This window comes from Halichoerus grypus, chromosome 5, assembly GCF_964656455.1.
Source record: "Halichoerus grypus chromosome 5, mHalGry1.hap1.1, whole genome shotgun sequence".
In the NCBI taxonomy this organism is placed as follows: domain Eukaryota; kingdom Metazoa; phylum Chordata; class Mammalia; order Carnivora; family Phocidae; genus Halichoerus; species Halichoerus grypus.
In genome coordinates, this window is record NC_135716.1 from 154,788,844 (window position 1) to 154,807,814 (window position 18,971).

An 18,971-nucleotide genomic window follows, 5' to 3' on the forward strand; every position below is an offset into this window, starting at 1 on the left:
AGAGGCTGTTTGCTACACAAGTAGTCACGTCTTCTAGGATAATGGTCTTATGGGGAAAAAAAGCCTCTACATTGGTGGTTAAAACTGCCACTTTTCTAGCTGGACCTCTCTAAATCCCAGGAGGAAAATCGAAAAGGCCAGGGTAACGGACAGACTCATCCATGGCTGTCTTTCCAAGGCCACGCACAGCTGGGCTGCTGTGTTTGAAACTGTGCCTCCCAGCTCCCTGATTGTGTTCTTGAGGCTTTTCAGGATTATGGCTACCACATTTAAAATCCCTGCACCTGGTTAGCATCAATAGGTAAGTTAGCTTTGAAAACGTGTACATTAGCTCCGGATGTCAGGAAACTATACTGTAAACAAGCATCAAGGAAACAGAAAATGATGGCATGTTTTACCCTTCCAGCTTCCCCACCCCATATTCCAGAAGAAAGAAGGAAGAGCGTGTGACCCAAAATATGTTTACTTTTAAAAAGCTGGCTTTGGTCTGCACTGAGAGAAGGGAAAAAGCCATTGTGGAGGGGACAAGAGAGAAGTCAGGGACTGGGCACCATAACTTCGTGACTAAAAGGTCAAGTGCAGGATGAGGCAGGGTGAAGTTCCTCTAAATAGCTCCTCGAGTAGAGAACCCCTGTATCTTGATGAAACATTCACCATCATCACCTAAACCTAATCATCACCAAACCTTCATTTGGTTTTCAGGAATTCTTCCAGAGCAATGGGAATTTTAAGTCCCCAGAAGGATGACAGAGTTTAGAACTGAGCCCTGAGTGAAAGGTGGTTTGAATCAAAATCACAAGGTCTAGAACTGGGGAAAGGCGATGGGATGTTTCGGAATCAGGTGTTGGGCCAACAGACTGAAATCAGGGCAGGGTGCTGGACCATCAGGGGAGCAGGTAATGAGGTACAGCCCTAAAAAGAAGGAACCTTGAGCCCCTGTAGGGCTGGGGCAAGGTCAGTGGGCCAGGGCAGGATCATATCCCCAGGTGGGAAAGGCTCCGGTGCCTGAGGAGGGAGTAAGGAAGGGTCCACGTTCATGGCCACGTCTCCATTCGCATGGTCTTTTTCTCCTGGCTTGTGGCCAGTTGGTGGCTCTGATTTCTGGAGTTCTGAGCAGATGATTAGAGGTGCTGTATTTTTCCCTCCATCATGAAGGCAAGGCTCAAAGAAAGGGCGAAGGGGGCCAGAGAAAGTGTGGGTGAAAGTAAAGATGTGGGATCTGCTGGTCACATTGTAGAAGGAAACGATGCCTGCTTCATAGTCCAGGAAAATCCCCACGCACCGTGGGGGCTCCTTGAGGCGCAAGGTGGTCTGTGGGGATGTGAGAGCTTCATACTCCTGCTCGCTACTCTGGCGGACAAGCCAGTGTCCATTGGCGGGCGTGGCAGTGACCTTCCCCTTCCTGCTCACGGACTCACTACACACTCCCAGGGCCCATTTGGTCTTGTTTCCCACGTCCACCTCCCAGTAGTGACAGCCCACCACGAAGTACTCAGCGCCCAGGACGCTGACGACAAAGTCAAATCTCTGGGGGCCATCGGGCACAGGCTGCCTTCTGTCTCCAAGCTTCACACATCGCCGGTCCTCAGACAGGATGAGTTTGGGATGTGCTGTGTCCGGGTCCAGGGTCACTGCCACTGCAGAGAGTCACTGACAGGTGAGGCTGGGAAAGGCAAGGTCTTAGGGGATCTTTGGGTAGCTCTGGAGGGAAAGATAATCCCTAGGTCTGTGACCACTGTCATTGGCCTATTTGATCTCATGGTTCCCCCTCCCCTATGTGTTCAGGAGCCAAAGAAAAACTGTCTTCCAGTCTCCTAGATCTGCTGGCAGTGTATTAAGTTGAAAGAGGAAAATGTATTTCATCTGTCTGTGAAGCTGCCTTAATCCTTAGGAAACACTGCCTTTGTCTTCGATGGTCCCAAGGAATCTAATGGATGATAATAAACATAGGCTTTGATGTTAGACCCAGTAGCCAGCTAGGATGTGTGAGTCCCAGCTCTGCCACTTGCTGGTTTTGTGACCTTGGGCTTGTTATTTATCTCCCAACTTCAGTTCCTTCCTCTGTAAAATGGGAGTAGGGGCTCCCATTTGTACAAATGTGTATAAATTTGTACAAATTTGATGAGCTAATATAGGAGATGGTGCCTAGTTCACACAGTGAGTATGTGATGCTTGGTAGTTAAAATCATTGCTTATAATTATCATTTCTAAATGGTAATATAGAGAGAAGGATTCTTCTTTAAAATTGTGGATTACGAGGGTCACAGTGAGTCTCCCCCCTTCCCCATGTACAGAAAATAGGCTCTTCTTGGAGAGTGAACCCGTGAAATCTGTACTCAGTCAGGCGGTGGGAGTGAGCCAGACCGTGAGTGTCAGAAGGGTTTCTGAGCACCTTGGTTGGTGATCTGGTGTTCTCTCAAGTGCCAACTCATCAATTCTATTGTACCTGCCTGAAGGAAGCCATGGGAACAGAAGGGGGATGAGCAGCCAGAAAATTGATAAGCAAAGCAGTGAAAATAACAGGTCTCATTAAAATAACAGCAAAAAACCCTCCCACTACTTAGGAATAAAATGAAAAGAGATGTGCAAATCTTTTAGAATAAAACTACGAAAGCTTTTTGTAGTCTGCACTGTGGGAGCATGGGTCTCACCCATTCTCTTCTCTGAGAATCTCAGTCACCACCCCCCCCAAAAGAAAACTGATTTTTGAAGAAGGATGTGGCAGGTGTGTAGACAGAAATAGGAGCACTGGCTATTGGTCCAATTGTGGAGTAGGAAGGACTTCCCAAACTTGAAAGCATGGAAGAGACTACACAGGAAAAGACGAATAAACTTGACTACATAAAAACAAAACACTCATGCACCAAAAAAATACCATAAGGAAAGTAAAATGAAAATGAAAAAACTTGGAAAAATAAGTTGTGAAAAATATGAAAAGAACTAGTATACTTTATATAGAAAGAATCCTTACAAATCAAAAAGTAGCCAGGACAGGACAGGAGCAGACAAGTCACAAAGATGATGTACAAATAACCAATAAACTTAAGATAAATCTCAAAAATCATAGAGAACCCATAAGAAGATCAACATGTATATTTATCAGTGTTCTATAAGAGGGGAGACTTTCTAAATCTAAATGTGACCCCAAAAATCACAAAGTTTTTTTTTTAATTTGATAAGCAGATAAACAGATTTGATTTTAAAAAGCTCTAAATGACAGTCTGCATTCCACAGGACCAGAGCTATGGGCTCTGACATGTGGATGACCTGACTGGTGTAACTTACCAAAGTGCAGCCTCGCCCTCCTCCAGCCTAAAAGACGTAAAGAGGATGCTTGAATTAAAGATAGAAAAACTGAGAACTCCTGGGGCATGGGGGCCAAGTGTGGGAAAAGTGTACCTCACCTGAGTTCGCCGCAGCTCTTTTCAACTCTATACAAGAAGAAAGAAGGGGGTGAGCTCTTGCTGGAAATACAGACCCAATGGGAGATCAGGTGGTACGGGAGTTAAAAGAGCATGGGACACTTACTCAGTTCACTCCGGAGTTTCTCTAAAGAATAAAAACAGTTGGACCAATCAAAACAAGGGCTTCTACATGCCCAGAGCGCTGCGGTCCCATCCCAACCACATTCCCACATCGGATCCTCAGTAGCAATACACTGAGCTTCCCCATGATGGGGCTTGTAACAGCGGTGGCTCCCAGCCATGGGCCAGGGCTCCCTGGCGACACGGCGGAGGGTCAACCAATTCCTGTGTCCACCAGCATGTCCCAGCAGACCGAGTCAATGACACATCTTCTGCATATAGGTCAGGACAATGTAAACATTTGTAGGATGTTGTGGGAGTAGAATAAAGTATAAGTTCATTTAAAACAATCACCCAATTTCCATGTGATTTCCTTAGGTATGTTTTCTCAATGTAAAATAAAATAGACATGTCGTCCCGTGTCTGGAGATTTTTTTGGTTATCAAGAGGTTCTCATATGTGAAGTTGTGGAGAAACACTGCTCCACATATTCACTTTAATGAGGATCCATATGCTTTGGATCCCTCCTAAGGGAATGTCACGCCTAGGGAATATAAAGGGTCTCCCAGGCGGCTTCACCTATGGGAGGTGAGGGCTTCCTGGTCAGACCTTTCCAGATAACAGTTCTATGGGAAAGAGGAACAGGGAATATCTGAGAAGAGAGAACTTTGAGAGCCAATACATCTCCAACCCCCATGACCTCAAGTACCCTTGCCGCCCTCTTCTGCTGCAAGAAGTAAAACCGAGACACTCATCCTAAAGCAAAGACATCAGCAGAAGGAGGTTTGTGCCACGGATGAGGTGTGGAACTTACTGAGGGCTTTATGGAGCCTTCCTAAAAAACAGAAAAAGGCACGAGTGAATAGACGGGACACAGGAAGGCTCATCACTCCATCCCCCCTGGTGGAAAGGGCGATGACCAGCCTGTGGACACCGAAACCAGTCACATCTCTCAAAGTTTGGACTGGAGAACTTGGTGGTGCTGGTGCCACTTTCCCAATGACCCGGGTTGCCCAGAACTTTGGGTTCTCCTTTCTCGGCCCTCCCTTTCTGTCTGGCTCCTTTTCTGTGATCCCCTTGAGTGTTTCTGTGTGTTTCTGTGTGCTCATGCATGTGTGTCTTGCTGCCCTTTAATAACCTACTGTTGGTAATAGCTATGCTGTAAGACTAGCTGAAGGCCTAGCATCAGCTCGTGGATATGGCTCTATTATTCTCGACAGTGACTCCCCTGAAGTCCTGCAGACCGACTGATACATTTGGAGATCCCAGGTTTGGGGACATAAGCTGTAGACTTCCGGAGAGTGCTGTACTTGTGGCTTTTCCGGAAAGGCCATCAGCCCACATTTTCTCCTAGTGCTGGCTCTGCCAGAGAATTAAAGTTATACATCTGAGTCCGCAGCCATGCCGTGTGCTAAGGGCTGGGCATGTGTTAGGCATTGCACGCTCGGGCAGTGAAACCGAATATGATATGGCCCTTAAGGAACTTATCATTTTTATGATTCCTGTTATTAATAGCCTCCATTTGTTGTGTCCTGTTCTTATAATGAGGTGGGCACTGAATCCCCTCAACAATGTGAGGTGCCTATAATTAGTATCCTCATTTTCTAGAGTGGCGGGCTGAGGCTCAGAGGGACATGGAGATTTGCCCAGGTCATCCAGCTAACAAGTGGCCAGGGAGGCTGGATTCCAGCCTATGTCTGTCTGCCTCCCAGTCAGAGGACGGCCCCGCTACACCACACTATGCCTTCTGCCCTTGGACAGAATAGCCATAGTGTCCCTGAGGTGTGCGTGCCCACACTTTCACCACCTTGGAGGAGAGGAGATGCGGAAATCAGTGCAGATGGAGCCATTTTTGAGCCAGGGACTTGTCTTCCCAGCAAGACCTTCCAAGGGCAGAGCTCCCATTTTTTGGTACCCTGGGTGTGTCTAACTTTTACTCACAGTGGCCCAGGGCAAATAATTAATGAAGATGAAAAATGGGGAGGGAAAGGGGTACCAGGCTTTGTAATAAGAACTTTTTAAGTTGTCTATTGTAATCCTGAAAACAATCAGGTGAAGGGACTTACTGTCCCCATTTTACAGATGGGGAAACCAAAGCTCAGAGCAGTAAAGTGCCTTGTCCAAGACCAGTAAGTGGCAGACGGATGATCTGAGCCAGGTGTCACTGATCCAGTCACTTTCTGTGGAGTCTGTGATCCTCCCATCATAACACACTGCCTCTCTCAATGCAAAAGTTGTATGGATTTTTGAGATGCTCATATACCCCATATGACCATAATACTACCTTCTTAAATAGTAAGTAGACCTTCTTTTTAAGTGATTGGTGGAAAGGCTGATGAAAGAAGCTCAGGACAATCCAGACCTATGAATGTTGACCAAGGGCATCCCCTCACCATGGCCGCCCTATAGCCCCTTGGTACGGGAAAGTAAATTCCAATAATATTAGTGGAAGATGTATGTGTGTGCGTGTGCGTGTGCATGTTTGTGTGTGTAATGTATGTATGATAGTCTGTCGGCATTCATGTAGAAGTAGAAAGAATATGTTCTTTGTTATTTGTTCCCTACTCTTTATTCTATACATATAATTACCTTTTTCTTTTGCGTGGTCTGAGAGAAGATTTTCTAGAGGAAGAAAAGTAAATGAGATTCTGTGCCATTACTTTGAGGGTCCCCAACTCCTATTGAGTTAACCCGCTCTTAAACCTCCCTATCTCCACCTCCCTGACCCAGACCCTCACCATCTCTCATCTGGATGACAGAAATGGTGCCCCCCACATCCTGTCTTCTTCCCTCTGGTCCCGTCTCAACACCGCAGCCAGAGAGAGCTTCTCGAAGCACAATTCTGGTCAGGATTGCCCTGTTCACTGCTTTACCACTTCTCCGAGAAGAAAAACCGAAACCCTTCACATGATCTTGATCTACAAGGCCTCCCCTGGCCTGACCCCTGCTAAGTCCACAACCTCATCCCCTGTCACCTTTCCCCTCACTTCTGCACTGTGTGTCTTTCGCATATTGTTCTTTCTGCTGTGGAAGGTTTTCTGTTCCCTCTTCCTCCAAGCCTGCCTGTCTTCCAGATCAAACATCACTTCTTGTGGGGCTCCGCTCCTGTCCCTCAAGTTTGGTCGGTTGGTTCCTCCTGGTTCTGGTCTTTACGGCCCTTAGAACTTCCTCTCGTGGCGTTTGTGCACATTTATTTGTGTAATTACTTCACTTAGGTATGCTTCCCTGACTGGACTGAAAGCTCCAAGAAGGCACAGACTGTGTCTACTTTTACTCGCCATTGTGACCCCAGCGTCTAGTATAATCTGGGGCACTTAGTAGACAATTACCAATTGTTTGTTGAATAAATAAAAGCTCCCCCCCCATGTTAGATCTACACGACTCCCACAGAATAGGATCAAGCACTGAGTTCACGTACAAAAATCACCTAACATACTGGAAGGCAAGCTCTGACAAGAGTCTGCAAAAACTGGAAAAGACAGGTATAGATGCCCCACCACCCCTGTCAGCAAGGACAGCAGATAGTGGGATTTTCAGGTATACAATTTAGATTAGTGGGCCCTGGGAGCACAAAACGAACAAAACACAGTAACATCCCCACCCAGCTCAGGACACTTACCTACCTCCATCACCTGTTCGTAGAGAAGCTTCTCTAGAAGACAGAGAGAGATATGGCAGCTCAGTTTAAGGAAGGGCTTTTCCTAATAGGCAGGTTTGTCCAAAGATGGCCCAAGCTGCCCGAATAGGACTTTGCTCCTTGTCACTGTGGGTGTGCAACTGTTTGAAAGGATTAGAGGGTCTTCAAACCATCAGATAGGGGAAGGAGTATTGGATTCTGTGACTTTCAGGGTCATTTGCAACCCTGTGATCCTGTGAAATTCAACCGTATTCATGGGGTTTCATCTCATGGATAGAATTGAGTTTCTTAATTAACTAGAAGGCTGGCATGATCAGTTATTTTTTAATTTATCAAAAGAGAAGGATTCACAGCTCTGCCCAGGGGTTTTCTGCAGTTTCTCTGACCCTCTCTGCATTGGGAGTCCCCAAGCATGGCTCTACCAGTTCTCTCAGCCATTTTGCAGGGTCTCCAACCTATGGATAATTCATGTCCACGTCTACTTCCCCCGGCCATTTCCTAGAGAAGCCTGTCCCACTTCTGGCCAGCTGGGGCTCCCTTACCACTTAGTTACCTTTTGATCTTCTTTGCTTCCAGATGAGGTATATGCCCACCATGATGATAATCCCCAGGACAGGCAGGATCACAGCAAGAGCCACTGCTGAGGAGGAGATCCTCCCTGGAGATGGGGCTAAAACAGAAACCACCAATGGCCACCCTCAAAGAGACATTCGATAGCTTCTCCCATGCCAAGGACCCTGTTTTAGATGGCAGATGGCTCAAGCACATCCCAATCGTCTCTATCGGGTCTAGGGAGAGACCTCCAGACAAGACTGGTGAGGGTCTTTGCTTCTCTCAGTAACTCCAACCCTGGATGACCCAGGGATGACTTTAAAGTGAGATGTTCATTTCTTAGGAGTGGTTTTGGTGGTCCTGCCTGAAGACAACGGGTTAAACTCCACCTTTGAACCACAACCCTGTCCTGCCCTATATGGAGCCATTATCTGGGGACTTTGGAGGATAGGAGGGGCTTCCTCAGCGATCATCTCTTGTCTTCTCGTGAGCACCCACCTGTCTCCCCATCAAGTCCTCACCCTGCTGTGAAACAAGTCAGTGAGTGACATCTCGGCCCTGAGCCCTACCAGCAGCAGCAGAACAATTTCTGTGGTGCTACAGCAGCGGACCTAAAGCCTGAGCAAGAAGGAAGGAGAAAGGAAAGAAGAAGAAAAAAAAAAAAGAGCAGAAGAAGCTCTGTGACCAGTGGGAAGAGGCTCAGCTGGATGCGAGACTTCACTCAACAGTGTGTGACCCTGGGCAAGAGACTGAGCCTCCCCAAGCCTGGTTGACCATCTATAAAATAGAGGTGATATAATCCCTGTCCTGCTGGGTTGTTGGGAGATTTAAAGAGGTCGAGCAAGTAAAGCACTTAGCACTTAGTGAGAGGGCAGTGGCTGTAGTAAGGGAAGGGAGGGGGACAGAGAGAGAAAAAAGAAGGGATTCACAGAAGTCATGACCCTGTCTCATCTGGGACCCCAGGCCACAGTCTGTCTTTCTTGGCTCCAAAACCACTCTGCTCTGCCCCATGGCTCCGTGTTTCAAGGGTCTTTAAAAGATTCATACCCCTTGAACCTCTTAATTCTAATTCCAGAAATGCATTCTAAGAAAATAATCAGTATCACTTCCCAAAATATGTGCAAAGATGTTCACTGCACCATTTGTCATAATAGGAGGAAAAATGGGAAACCGTCCAGATGTCCAGAAATAGGGCTTTGATTAATTTTATTATGCTATAACCACACAACGAAGTACTGTGTAGCCCTTAAAAATCATGTTGCAGAAAACTACTTAAGGGCATGGGCAGAAAATGCCCATGACGTTGTAACTGAAGGGAAAAAGACCCAGCAGAATACATATATGCAAACACATGCACACTCAGAGATACAGACATACTAGAATGTCTTGAAAGAGATGCCCCAAAAGGTTAGCAGCAGTTCTAATTTATGACATAATAGGCCATTTTTGGTTTCTTTAAAATGTTCATCCTTTTTTTCAAGTTTTCTACCACAAACATGTGTTACTTTTAGAATTTAAAAAATATGAAAATTCTTTATAAAGTTTCCATTAAGGTACAAGTTTTTGCCAGGGGCTTCAAGCCCGTTTACTGCCCTGGCTTTTACCTGCTATGAGCATGGCTGTGGTCTTCTCTTGGCCAAGGGCCAAATTGTGGACGGTGCAGGACACATTCCCCAGCGTGCTGTCCCTGACTCTGCTGGACACCGCTATCCGGAAGAGCCCAGCTTCCAGGACATGGGCATCCGACAGGGGTCGAAGCACCCTGCCTTGAGGGTCTCTCCACTCGGCCAAAGGCTGTGGAAACCATCCCACCGACCTGCACACCACCTGGATCCATCCAGCGTCGTAGCCCTTCACGTGGATGTAAGGGTCGGAGCCTAGAACTGGAGCGGGACAGGGAGCAGAGACGCCTGGCAGTGGGGGCGCGGTCCCCGCCAGAGCCCTGTCCCCTTCCCGCAGCCTCCCCGGGGTGGCAGGTCTGTTCATGGCACTTGCGTGCCTGCCTTCTCCCCACCCCCATGCTCCTCCCAACCTGGTGAGAGAGTCTCTGGCTTCATTCTCACACCTTCACAAATCCGCCTCTAGGGTAACTGCATCCCATGATTCAGGTCTTGGGGGCACCTCTGTCCCCCCTTTGAGAATGACTAACCTGCCACCTGCAGGGTCACGGTGCCGTTTCGAGTCAGGTTTCCGATCTGGACCTCGCATTGGTACAGCCCTCGGTCCTCCAGCCGGACGTGGCGGATCTCCAGGGACACGCTCCCCTCTCGGGGGTCCCTCAGCAGCGCCGTCCGCCCCTTGTATTCTGGCATCACGCCTTCCTCCCGGTCTCTCCCGTCCCGGAACACGTGCACGACCTGGGAGCGGTCCGGGCTCGGGGACCGCAGCCACGTCACCACGGCGGGCACTGTGACCGGCCACAGGGCGAGCGGGCAGAGCAGCTGGGCTGTGCCCCCTAGCGGGGCCAGGTGGTAGTCGTCGGCGTCCCCTGTGCGGTGTGGACAGAAAAGGGACAAGGGCGTCTGGGAGGGACAGGAGAACAGGAGCTGGGCGGGGGATGAAAGGGATGTCTTGGCGAAGGGCAGGGCCTGGGGAGGGCATTGGAAAGGACTGGGGGTGGGGCTGGAGAACAGAATGCGGGAACAAATAAGGCCCCCTTGTTCTTGGGACTCCTCCAGCAGACTTCCCAGGCAGGGAAAGAGGTCCACCAACTCCTACCTGACAAGGGCACCGGCAGCCGGAGGAACACGAGTGCCACGAGGCAGCCAGAGAGCCAGGAGCCAGAGGAACTTGCCATCTCTGTCCGAACTATGCAAGGACAGAGGCAAGGAGACACCAGAAAGGGCTGGTGAGCGTGATGTGGGCGTGGGGACAATGTAAGGAGGTGGGGTGCGGATGCAGGCTGCTCAGCAAGCGCTCTGCCATCACGCAGCCCGGGGCTGGAATCCCAGCTCTGCCACTTACCTCCGTGTCAACTGATAACAACTTCTCTGGGTAACCTTGTGACTGAGACTCTGTTTCTCTGTCTTTAAAATGAGTATAATGACTGTGCCTCCTGGCAGGATTATTGTGAGGATTGAAGGAGGGAAGTTCTCAATGTGGAGGCTGCTGTCAGGGGTGTCTATAAATGCCATGAGTGAGGACCATGGTGACACGGAGGGTGAGGCACTGAGTGTGATTTGGAAGGCTTAGGGAGGAGTCTGGAAGAACGAGAACTTGCACCCAGTACTAAACAGGTGCACACCAGAATACTGGCTTCTTTTAGCATTTAGTGTCCCAAGCCAGACTTGGAAAGGGCCTGTTGCTAGCCCATCTTCCACCCACAGTGGACTCAAGTCTTGGCTCCACTCACGTACTAGCTCCATGGCCCTGGGAACATTGCTTAATATCTGTGGGCCTCCAGTGCTTCATCTATAAAGGTGCAACCTTTTTCCCAGGTTCAAGGAGACAATGCATGGAAAGCTCTTGCCACAAATGCCTCGCAGAACAAGCGCTCAATAAATGTGCTGTAGTCGGTCTTACTAAATCACCGGGTGCATGAACCATAAGCACACCCCAGAGGATTCCCTCCTAGAAAATTCTCTCCCCACCTACTTGCTACGGCCAGAAATCCCTTTAGTAGGAAACAATCTTTCGGGACACCTGGATGGCTCAGTAGGTTAAGCATCCGCCTTCGGCTCAGGTCATGATCCCAGGGTCCTGGGATCGAGTCCCGCATGGGGCTCCCTGCTCGGCAGGAAGCCTGCTTCTCCCTCTGCCTGCCGCTCCCCCTGCTTGTGTTCCCTCTCTCGCTGTGTCTCTCTTTGTCAAATAAATAAAATCTTAAAAAAAAAAAAAAAAAGAAAGGAAACAAATCTTCCATGCCACAACTGGGGATGAAGTTTAAATGTAAAAACACTGGAGGAAGTGGGGCAGCTGGGTGGCACAGTCGGTTAAGCATCAGACTCTTGGTTTCAGCTCAGGTCATGATCTCAGGGTTGTGAGATCGAGTCCCTCCCTGGGCCCCTCACTGGGCATGGAGCCTGCTTGAGATTCTCTGTCTCCCTCTTCCTCTCCCTCTGTCTGTCCCCCCAGCCCCAGTCGTGCTCTCGCTCTCTAAAAAACAAATAAACAAAAAACTCCCGGAAGAGATAATGTCTCTTGAATTCTCCCCAAGATTTCAAATCCTTTTCAAAGAGGAGGGTTTTTGTAGAAGTCATCAGGCTAGGCCCCCGAAGGTCTTGGAATAGGCAAAACGGGACTTGGAGGGGTGGGGCCGTCAAAGGGAGGTTGGGAAACTGAAAATGGACTTAAGCTTTGAACAAATTTCCAATTCTGTTTCTTTCATGGCAAACAGCACACTGCTTTAGGGTTGTTTTTGTTTTGCTTTTGTTTTTCAATCATGATGCATGTAACCTCCATCCCTAATCCCCTAGGGTTGCAACTGGCAACATGGCACCAGGACACAGTGTGATTAGGATTACAGTTAGGACTTTTTTTTCCCTCTATCCCACCCATTTTTCCACAGGTTACCAGCTACTCGAAAATTGAACAAGAGAAGTTAGGTAAAGGAGAAAATCTCTCTGCCTTATCAATTATCATCCAAGGTGGGGCATCTGGGTGGCTGAGTCGGTTAAGCATCTGCCTTCGGCTCAGGTCATGATCCCAGGGTTCTGGGATCGAGCCCCACATCAGGCTCCCTCCTCGGTGAGGAGCCTGCTTCTCCCTCTCCTCCCCTACTCGTGCTCTCCGTCTCAATCTCTGTCTCTCTCTCAAATAAGTAATTGAAATCTTTAAAAAAAAAATTATCGGGCGCCTGGGTGGCTCAGTCGGTTGAGCGACTGCCTTCGGCTCAGGTCATGATCCCGGAGTCCTGGGATCGAGCCCCACATCGGGCTCCCGGCTCGGCGGGGAGCCTGCTTCTCCCTCTGACCCTCCCCCCTCTCATGCTGTTTCTCTCTCGCTCGCTCTCTAATAAATAAATAAATAAAATCTTAAAATAAATAAATAAATAAATAAATAAAAAATTATCATCCAAGGTGGAAATAAGCAGGGCCTGGGATCCCCGGGAGTTACCCCAATCCCTAAAACCCTCAAATAGAAGGTGCTTTTGTAATACCCCTTGGATAGACATGCCCAGAGTGACACAGAGCTCCACGCTGAACCAGGGCTGCTTGAAGTCAAGTAAGAGGAGACCCCCCACAGCCCCATCTTCCAGGATTCAGATAGATTATTAAGTGAGTAAGAGGATGGGCTCTAGAGTCAGCTTGGGTTCCAGCCCTGGCTCTGCCATTACCTGGCTGTGTGACCTTAGACAGGTTAGTTAGTTAGTTTTTCCAAGTCTCCTCTCAATTTACACATGAAAGGAAGCTATTAATAGTACCTATCTCATAGCTAAGGCTATAGTAAGGATTCACAGAAAATACATGTGAAATCATTTGCACCAGATTCTAAAAATAAAAAAGCAAATGAAGTCCTTCCAGCATACTGTTCACTCTGTAAGAGGGCAGCTGAGGTGGCTTGAGGAGGGGAGTCTCCCTGAAGCACATTACCAAGTTACTGATGAACAGAAAGCAGCTGTGGGAGCAGACTAACCCCAGGGAGGATGACATCAGAAGTAGGACATTCACACTCTAGTCAAAAAGAGAAATGCAAATTAAGACCACAGTTAGATATGTTTTGTCTTCCTTTAAATTATCTAATATTTTTTTTAAAATCCCCAGAATTATCACACATGTGGGCAAACCAACTCTCTTGTTCATTGCAAAACAACTGTCACAAGGATAATTTAGCCATAAGTATCAAACGATGTGTACATATGCAAAATTTTAACCCAGTAATTTCACTTCCAGAAAAGAATCCTATAGGAATCAGTAAGGATGTGCATAAGGATTTACTGGTGAGGATGCTCATCACAAAGTTATTTTTGAAAAGGAAAAACTGAAAGAAACCCAAAAGTCCTTTAAAATGAATAGTGACCTATTTATGATACATTCTTGCAATGAAATACTATGCAGCATCTCATAATCACGCCATAGAACAATCTTTAATAGCACCGGGAAATTTTTACTATAATCCAAACCAATAACTTTAAATGCAATACGCATAGTATGATACCATTTAGGGAGAAGGTGCTTAGGAAAAAAAGGCAAGAATGTAGATACTAAAAAATGACTACTTCTGGGGGGTGGCAGTGAGGATTAAAGGTGACCTTATTTCCTCTATATTTTCCAAATTTTCTACCTTGAATACCTATAACTTTGATGATCAGAAAACAAACACAGTGAATATTAAAAGACAGAGGAGGAAGATGACCAGGAAGCAAGGAGAAGGAGGAGAAACAGAGTAAACTTTGAGCAAAGGCACAGACAGCCCAGGAAGGCAAAGAAGCCCAGCTGGAAGTGCCCCCCCCCCCCCCCCGGGGTCCACAGCCAGAAGCTGCAGCCGTAGCTGCTCAGCCGGCCCTATTCTCAGAGCTTGGAATGGAAAATTAACAAGTTCTCAGTTAACATATATCGATATTATAATAATCAACATTATATTAGTGTAGGATTGAATTAACACTAAATCATAAATATGTTTTTGAATTGCTAATATTGTTCTATATTAACAGTAGCTCCCATTTCCTATACCTATAGGTACTCTACATATATTGTCTTTGGTATTGGCAATAACCCTGAAAAGTAGAAATTACTTTCCTCATTTTACACTTGGAATAAGAAAGGCAATCATGCACACACCAGGGTATTATGCAAGCAAACTGACAGGATCCTTTCTGGAAGTAAGTAGAATGTAAAACATGGATAAATAGATGAAAGAATGAATGAAGGCATACACCTGTAGCATGAGATACAAAATGGGCAAGAGACTTCCTCACTTTTCAGAGTGATTATCATGGAATTCCTTTATGAAGAAAGTCCTCGTAATAAATGTAAAATATGATTTCACTTCCTCAAGTTCAATATACATACACAATTTAAGGACCATTGATATCTTAACAACATAGAGTGTTTTGGCCAATGAATATGGTTTATCTCCCCACTTATTCACGTCTTCTTTCATTTCTCTCAGCAGTATTTTATAATTCTCAGTGTATAAATCTTACATATCTTTTGTCAGCTTCATTCCTAAATATTTAATATTTGATGCTATTGTAAATTGTATTGTTATTAATTTTAATTTCTGATTTTTCATTACTAGCATATAAAAACATGGTTGATTTTTGTGTATTGATTTTATATCCATGATCTTGCTAAATTCACTTGTTAGTTCTAGGAGTTTTTCTGTAGCTTCCATAGGATTTTCTACATAGGTGATCACATCCTCTGTGAATAAAGAAAGTCTTACTTCTTCCTCCGTAATCTGGAGGTCTTTTATTTCCTTATCTTGCCTTATTGCATGGTTCCTTGCCTTGTTCCTGATACTAGCAGAAAACATTCCTTCTTCACCATTGGGTGTAATATAAGCTTTTCATAGATGCCCTGTATCAAGTCAAGCAAATTCCCTTCCACTCCTAGTTTACTGAGAGTTTTTATCAGGAATGGATGTTAAATTTTGTCAAATGACATTTTTGTATCTATTGTGATGATCAGATAACTTTTAATTTTTAGTTTGTTTCATACAGTAAATACATTGGTTGATTTTTTAAATATTAACCAACCTTATATTCTGGGGATAAACCCCAGTCAATCATGATGTAGTATCCTTTTTCTATATCTTTGGATAAAATTTTTTAAAATGCTAAGAATTTTTGCCTCTATGTCCATGAAAGATAAGGTCAGTATTTCTCTTGTAATACCTTTTTCTGATTTTGGTAATTAAGAGTAATGCTGTTGACATAGAATAAGATGAGAAGTATTCTCTCCTCTTCAATTTTCTAAGAGTTTATGCAGCACTGATATTATTTCTTTCTCAAATGTTTGATGGAAATCACCCCTGAAGCCATCTGAGCCTGGAGTTTTTTTTATGAGAAGGTTTGTAACTACACATTCAATGTCTTTAAAATAAACATAGGATAACTCAGATTATCCACTCCTTCTTGAGAGAGTTTGGTAGTTTGGGTCTTTCAAGAATTTGCTTCATATGGGGCACCTGGGTGGCTCAGTCGTTAAGCGTCTGCCTTCGGCTCAGGTCATGATCCCAGGGTCCTGGGATCGAGCCCCGCATCGGGCTCCCTGCTCAGCGGGAAGCCTGCTTCTCCCTCTCCCACTCCCCCTGCTTGTGTTCCCTCTCTTGCTCTCTCTCTGTCAAATAAATAAATAAAATCTTAAAAAAAAATTTTGCTTCATTAATTAATTAATGTAGTGATGTCACCTCTCATTCCTGACATTGGTCATTTGTGTCTCTTTTTTCTTGATTAGTCTGGCTAGAGCTTTATCATTTTTATTGATCTTCTCAAAGAACCAGCTCTTGATTTCATTGATTTTCTCTAATGTTTTTCTGGTTTCTACTATATCAGTTTCTGCTCAGATTGTTATTACTTCCTTTGTTCTGCTTCCTTTGGGTTTATCTTTTTCTTGTCGCTTAGGTCATTGATTTGAGATCTTTTCTAATATAGTCATGTAGTACTATAAATTTCTCCCTAGCTCTTGCTTTAGTGACATCCCACAAATTTTGATATATGGTGGTTTTTATTTTCATTATGTTCAAAATACTTTCTAATTTCCCTTTTGATTTCTTCTTTGACCTATGGGTTATTCAGAAGTGTGTTATCTAGTTTCTAAATATTTGGGAACTTTCAAGATGCCTTTCTATTATTAATTTCTTGTTCTTAGGGATTATTTATTTGAGAGAGAGAGAGCACACACATGCCAAGAAAGGTGAGCGGGGGCAGGGGTGGGGGAGAGAATCTTCAAGCAGACTTCCCGCTGAGCACGGAGCCAGACCCGGGGCTCAATCCCACAACCCATGAGATCATGACCTGAGTTGAAACCAAGAGTTGGGCGCTTAATCAGCTGAGCCATCCAGGTGCCCCTCTGTTATTAATTTCGAATTTAATTCCATCATGGGCAAAAAACATACATTGTATGATTTGAATCCTTTTAAACTTACTGACTTGTTTCATGTGCGAGCATATGGTCTATCTTGGTAAATGTTTCACATGTCTTTTTTAAAAATGTGTATTCTGTTGTTGGGTAGAGTGTGACTAGTGTGATGTAAGATCTTAGCTTTTTTATTAAAGATGTGAATTTCATTCATAATCTCATCTAAAAAGAGCATTTCAGCCATTTAAAAAAAGTTTGGCGGGGGGAGCCCGGGTGGCTCATGCTGTTAAGCATCTGGCTTCAGCTCAGGTCATGATTCTGGGGTCCTGGGATCGAACCCCACACAGGGCTCCCTGCTCAGTGGGGAGTCTGCTTCTCTCTCTGCCTCTGCCTGCCCCTCCCCCTGCTTGTGCTCTCTCTCTCTCTCTCAAATAAATAAATAAAATATTTTTTAAGAAAGTTTTTATTAAACAAAATGCATTGCTTTCTCTATCCTACTTATTGTAGAAAATCTGGAAATTACCCCCAAAAATGGCTAAAAATGTTTAAATCATTTGTAATCCCTCCACCCGGAGACATGTTTCTTCAAATATTTTTTCGGTGCATGTGTATAACTTTTTTTAAAAATTGGACCACACTGTATGTACTGTTGATATCTGACAACTTCCCTAAGCACCACATTATGTACATTTTCCCACACCATCAAATATTCTTTTAGGGGCGCCTGGGTGGCTCAGTCGTTAAGCGTCTGCCTTCGGCTCAGGTCATGATCCCAGGGTCCTGGGATCGAGCCCCACATCGGGCTCCCTGCTCTGCGGGAGGCCTGCTTCTCCCTCTCCCACTCCCCCTGCTTGTGTTCCCTCTCTCGCTGTGTCTCTCTCTGTCAAATAAATAAATAAAATCTTAAAAAAAAAAATATTCTTTTAATGACTTAAGTGTTCCATCATGGATATCAGAGAATTTTTAAAATAATTCTATACTGTAGGATATTTAGGTTTTCTGACACATTGATATTATAGGCATTGCTACAATTGGTAATGCATTGAGGGCCAGAGTTAGAAGTCTTAGCCCTAATCTTGGTTTAGTCCCTAACTAACTATTGACTCTGTAACTTTAAGCAAGCCCCTTAAACTCTTAGGCTTTGAGTTTCCCATCTTTAAAATAGAGAGACTTTTAATGTGCGCTGCCAAATTGCCTTCTAGAAAGGTCAGATCAATTTATCAAAGTTAGGAAATGGCTTATTTCTCACAACCTTGCTGTCACAGGGTTTTATGTTTTTAAAAAATCTTTGTCATTTTAATGATAACAAAATGGCATCTCTTTTAAAAGAATTAATGGTGTTTTATTTTAATTTATATTTTTTTGATTACTTGTTATTTGGACTTTGTCAATTACCTGTCTAAATACTTTGTCCATTTTTTAATGTGGGCATTTGTCTCTTTAATGGTTTGCAAAATTATGCATACAGTAACAATTTTTTTCTACTACACATGTTGGAAACATTTTGTCCCCAGGCACTCATTTACTTTTAGGTTTTAAAGAGTTTAATTTCAAAACTTTTAACACACAATGGAAGTTCCCTTGACAACATCAAGCAGGCTAAGAAGACCCTCAAAATCTACAAATGATCCGTCTAAATGCACACAGCACAGGACCTGGCTAATAATAAGGGCTAAATAGATGATACCTGTAATAATTAATAATGATAACAATAATACTTCAATGAGAGTCTTTCGTCAAAACCTATCCAGCCCCCTTGTCACTCATCCTTTTGTGCTCATTGCCCCTTCCCCCATTTCGTCCTCTAAAATGTGAGTGACAAGAAAGGGGATCGTTTCTCCAATGAACTTGAGGATCTTGAGAAAGCTGAAGGACTAAAAAGAATGAAGAGAAGAGAGGGGGAGAAGGACTCACCACCTTTGGAATCGAGGGCCCTTTGTCCCTCACCAGCAGAGCTGGACTCTCCAAGCTGGGAACGTTCCCTCCGTCCATTCAGGGAGATGAGGCATCAGGCAGGAGAATCAGGAAGGCTACGGAGGTGAGCCTGGCAAGAGTTCACCTTTTTATTGGAAGCCCAAAGAAGCCCGAAGCCGGGGGCTCCCCCTGTCCCACACACTTCCCTCTAACTGTCTCCTACACACCAACAAGCCACACCCTGCCTGTCTGCTCCTGATAAAGGAAGAGAGCGAAGAGGAGTCTCCCTAAAAGCAAGGGAACCCCCCAGTGCTACCCGGTGTAAGGGACCTTTGCCTCTCAGCCCCCTGTCCCTCCCAAGATAGCTGCGTAGTGGTTCCC

At 45.3% G+C, this 18,971-nt stretch overlaps 1 protein-coding gene and 1 long non-coding RNA gene across 4 annotated transcripts in view; one reads left to right on the forward strand and one right to left on the reverse strand.

The window, feature by feature from the left end:
• Positions 1-7,855, forward strand: part of LOC118527400 (uncharacterized) — a 55,037-nt gene extending 47,182 nt beyond the window's left edge. The window contains exon 3 of the long non-coding RNA XR_013448216.1: positions 7,738-7,855. This is a non-coding gene — a long non-coding RNA (uncharacterized LOC118527400). The remainder of the gene's footprint in view (positions 1-7,737) is intronic.
• ERMAP (erythroblast membrane associated protein (Scianna blood group)) lies at positions 446-18,813 on the reverse strand. 3 transcript variants are annotated; one of them, XM_036079193.2, is made up of 12 exons: positions 18,594-18,813; positions 10,432-10,521; positions 9,863-10,201; positions 9,318-9,596; positions 7,715-7,831; positions 7,144-7,176; positions 6,114-6,146; positions 4,339-4,359; positions 3,529-3,549; positions 3,405-3,431; positions 3,286-3,312; positions 446-1,637 (listed from the first exon to the last, which is right to left on the reverse strand). In XM_036079193.2, exons 2-12 carry the CDS (start codon positions 10,508-10,510, stop codon positions 913-915), a joined length of 1,701 nt encoding a protein of 566 aa, XP_035935086.2. In that variant the 5' UTR covers positions 10,511-10,521; positions 18,594-18,813; the 3' UTR covers positions 446-912. The 3 variants fall into 3 exon arrangements, with proteins under 3 accessions (XP_035935086.2, XP_035935085.2, XP_035935087.2); XM_036079192.2 differs by having other exon boundaries at positions 18,591-18,813; XM_036079194.2 differs by lacking the exons at positions 9,863-10,201; positions 10,432-10,521; positions 18,594-18,813 and having other exon boundaries at positions 7,148-7,176; positions 9,318-9,594.
• Positions 18,814-18,971: the final 158 nt, after the last annotated feature.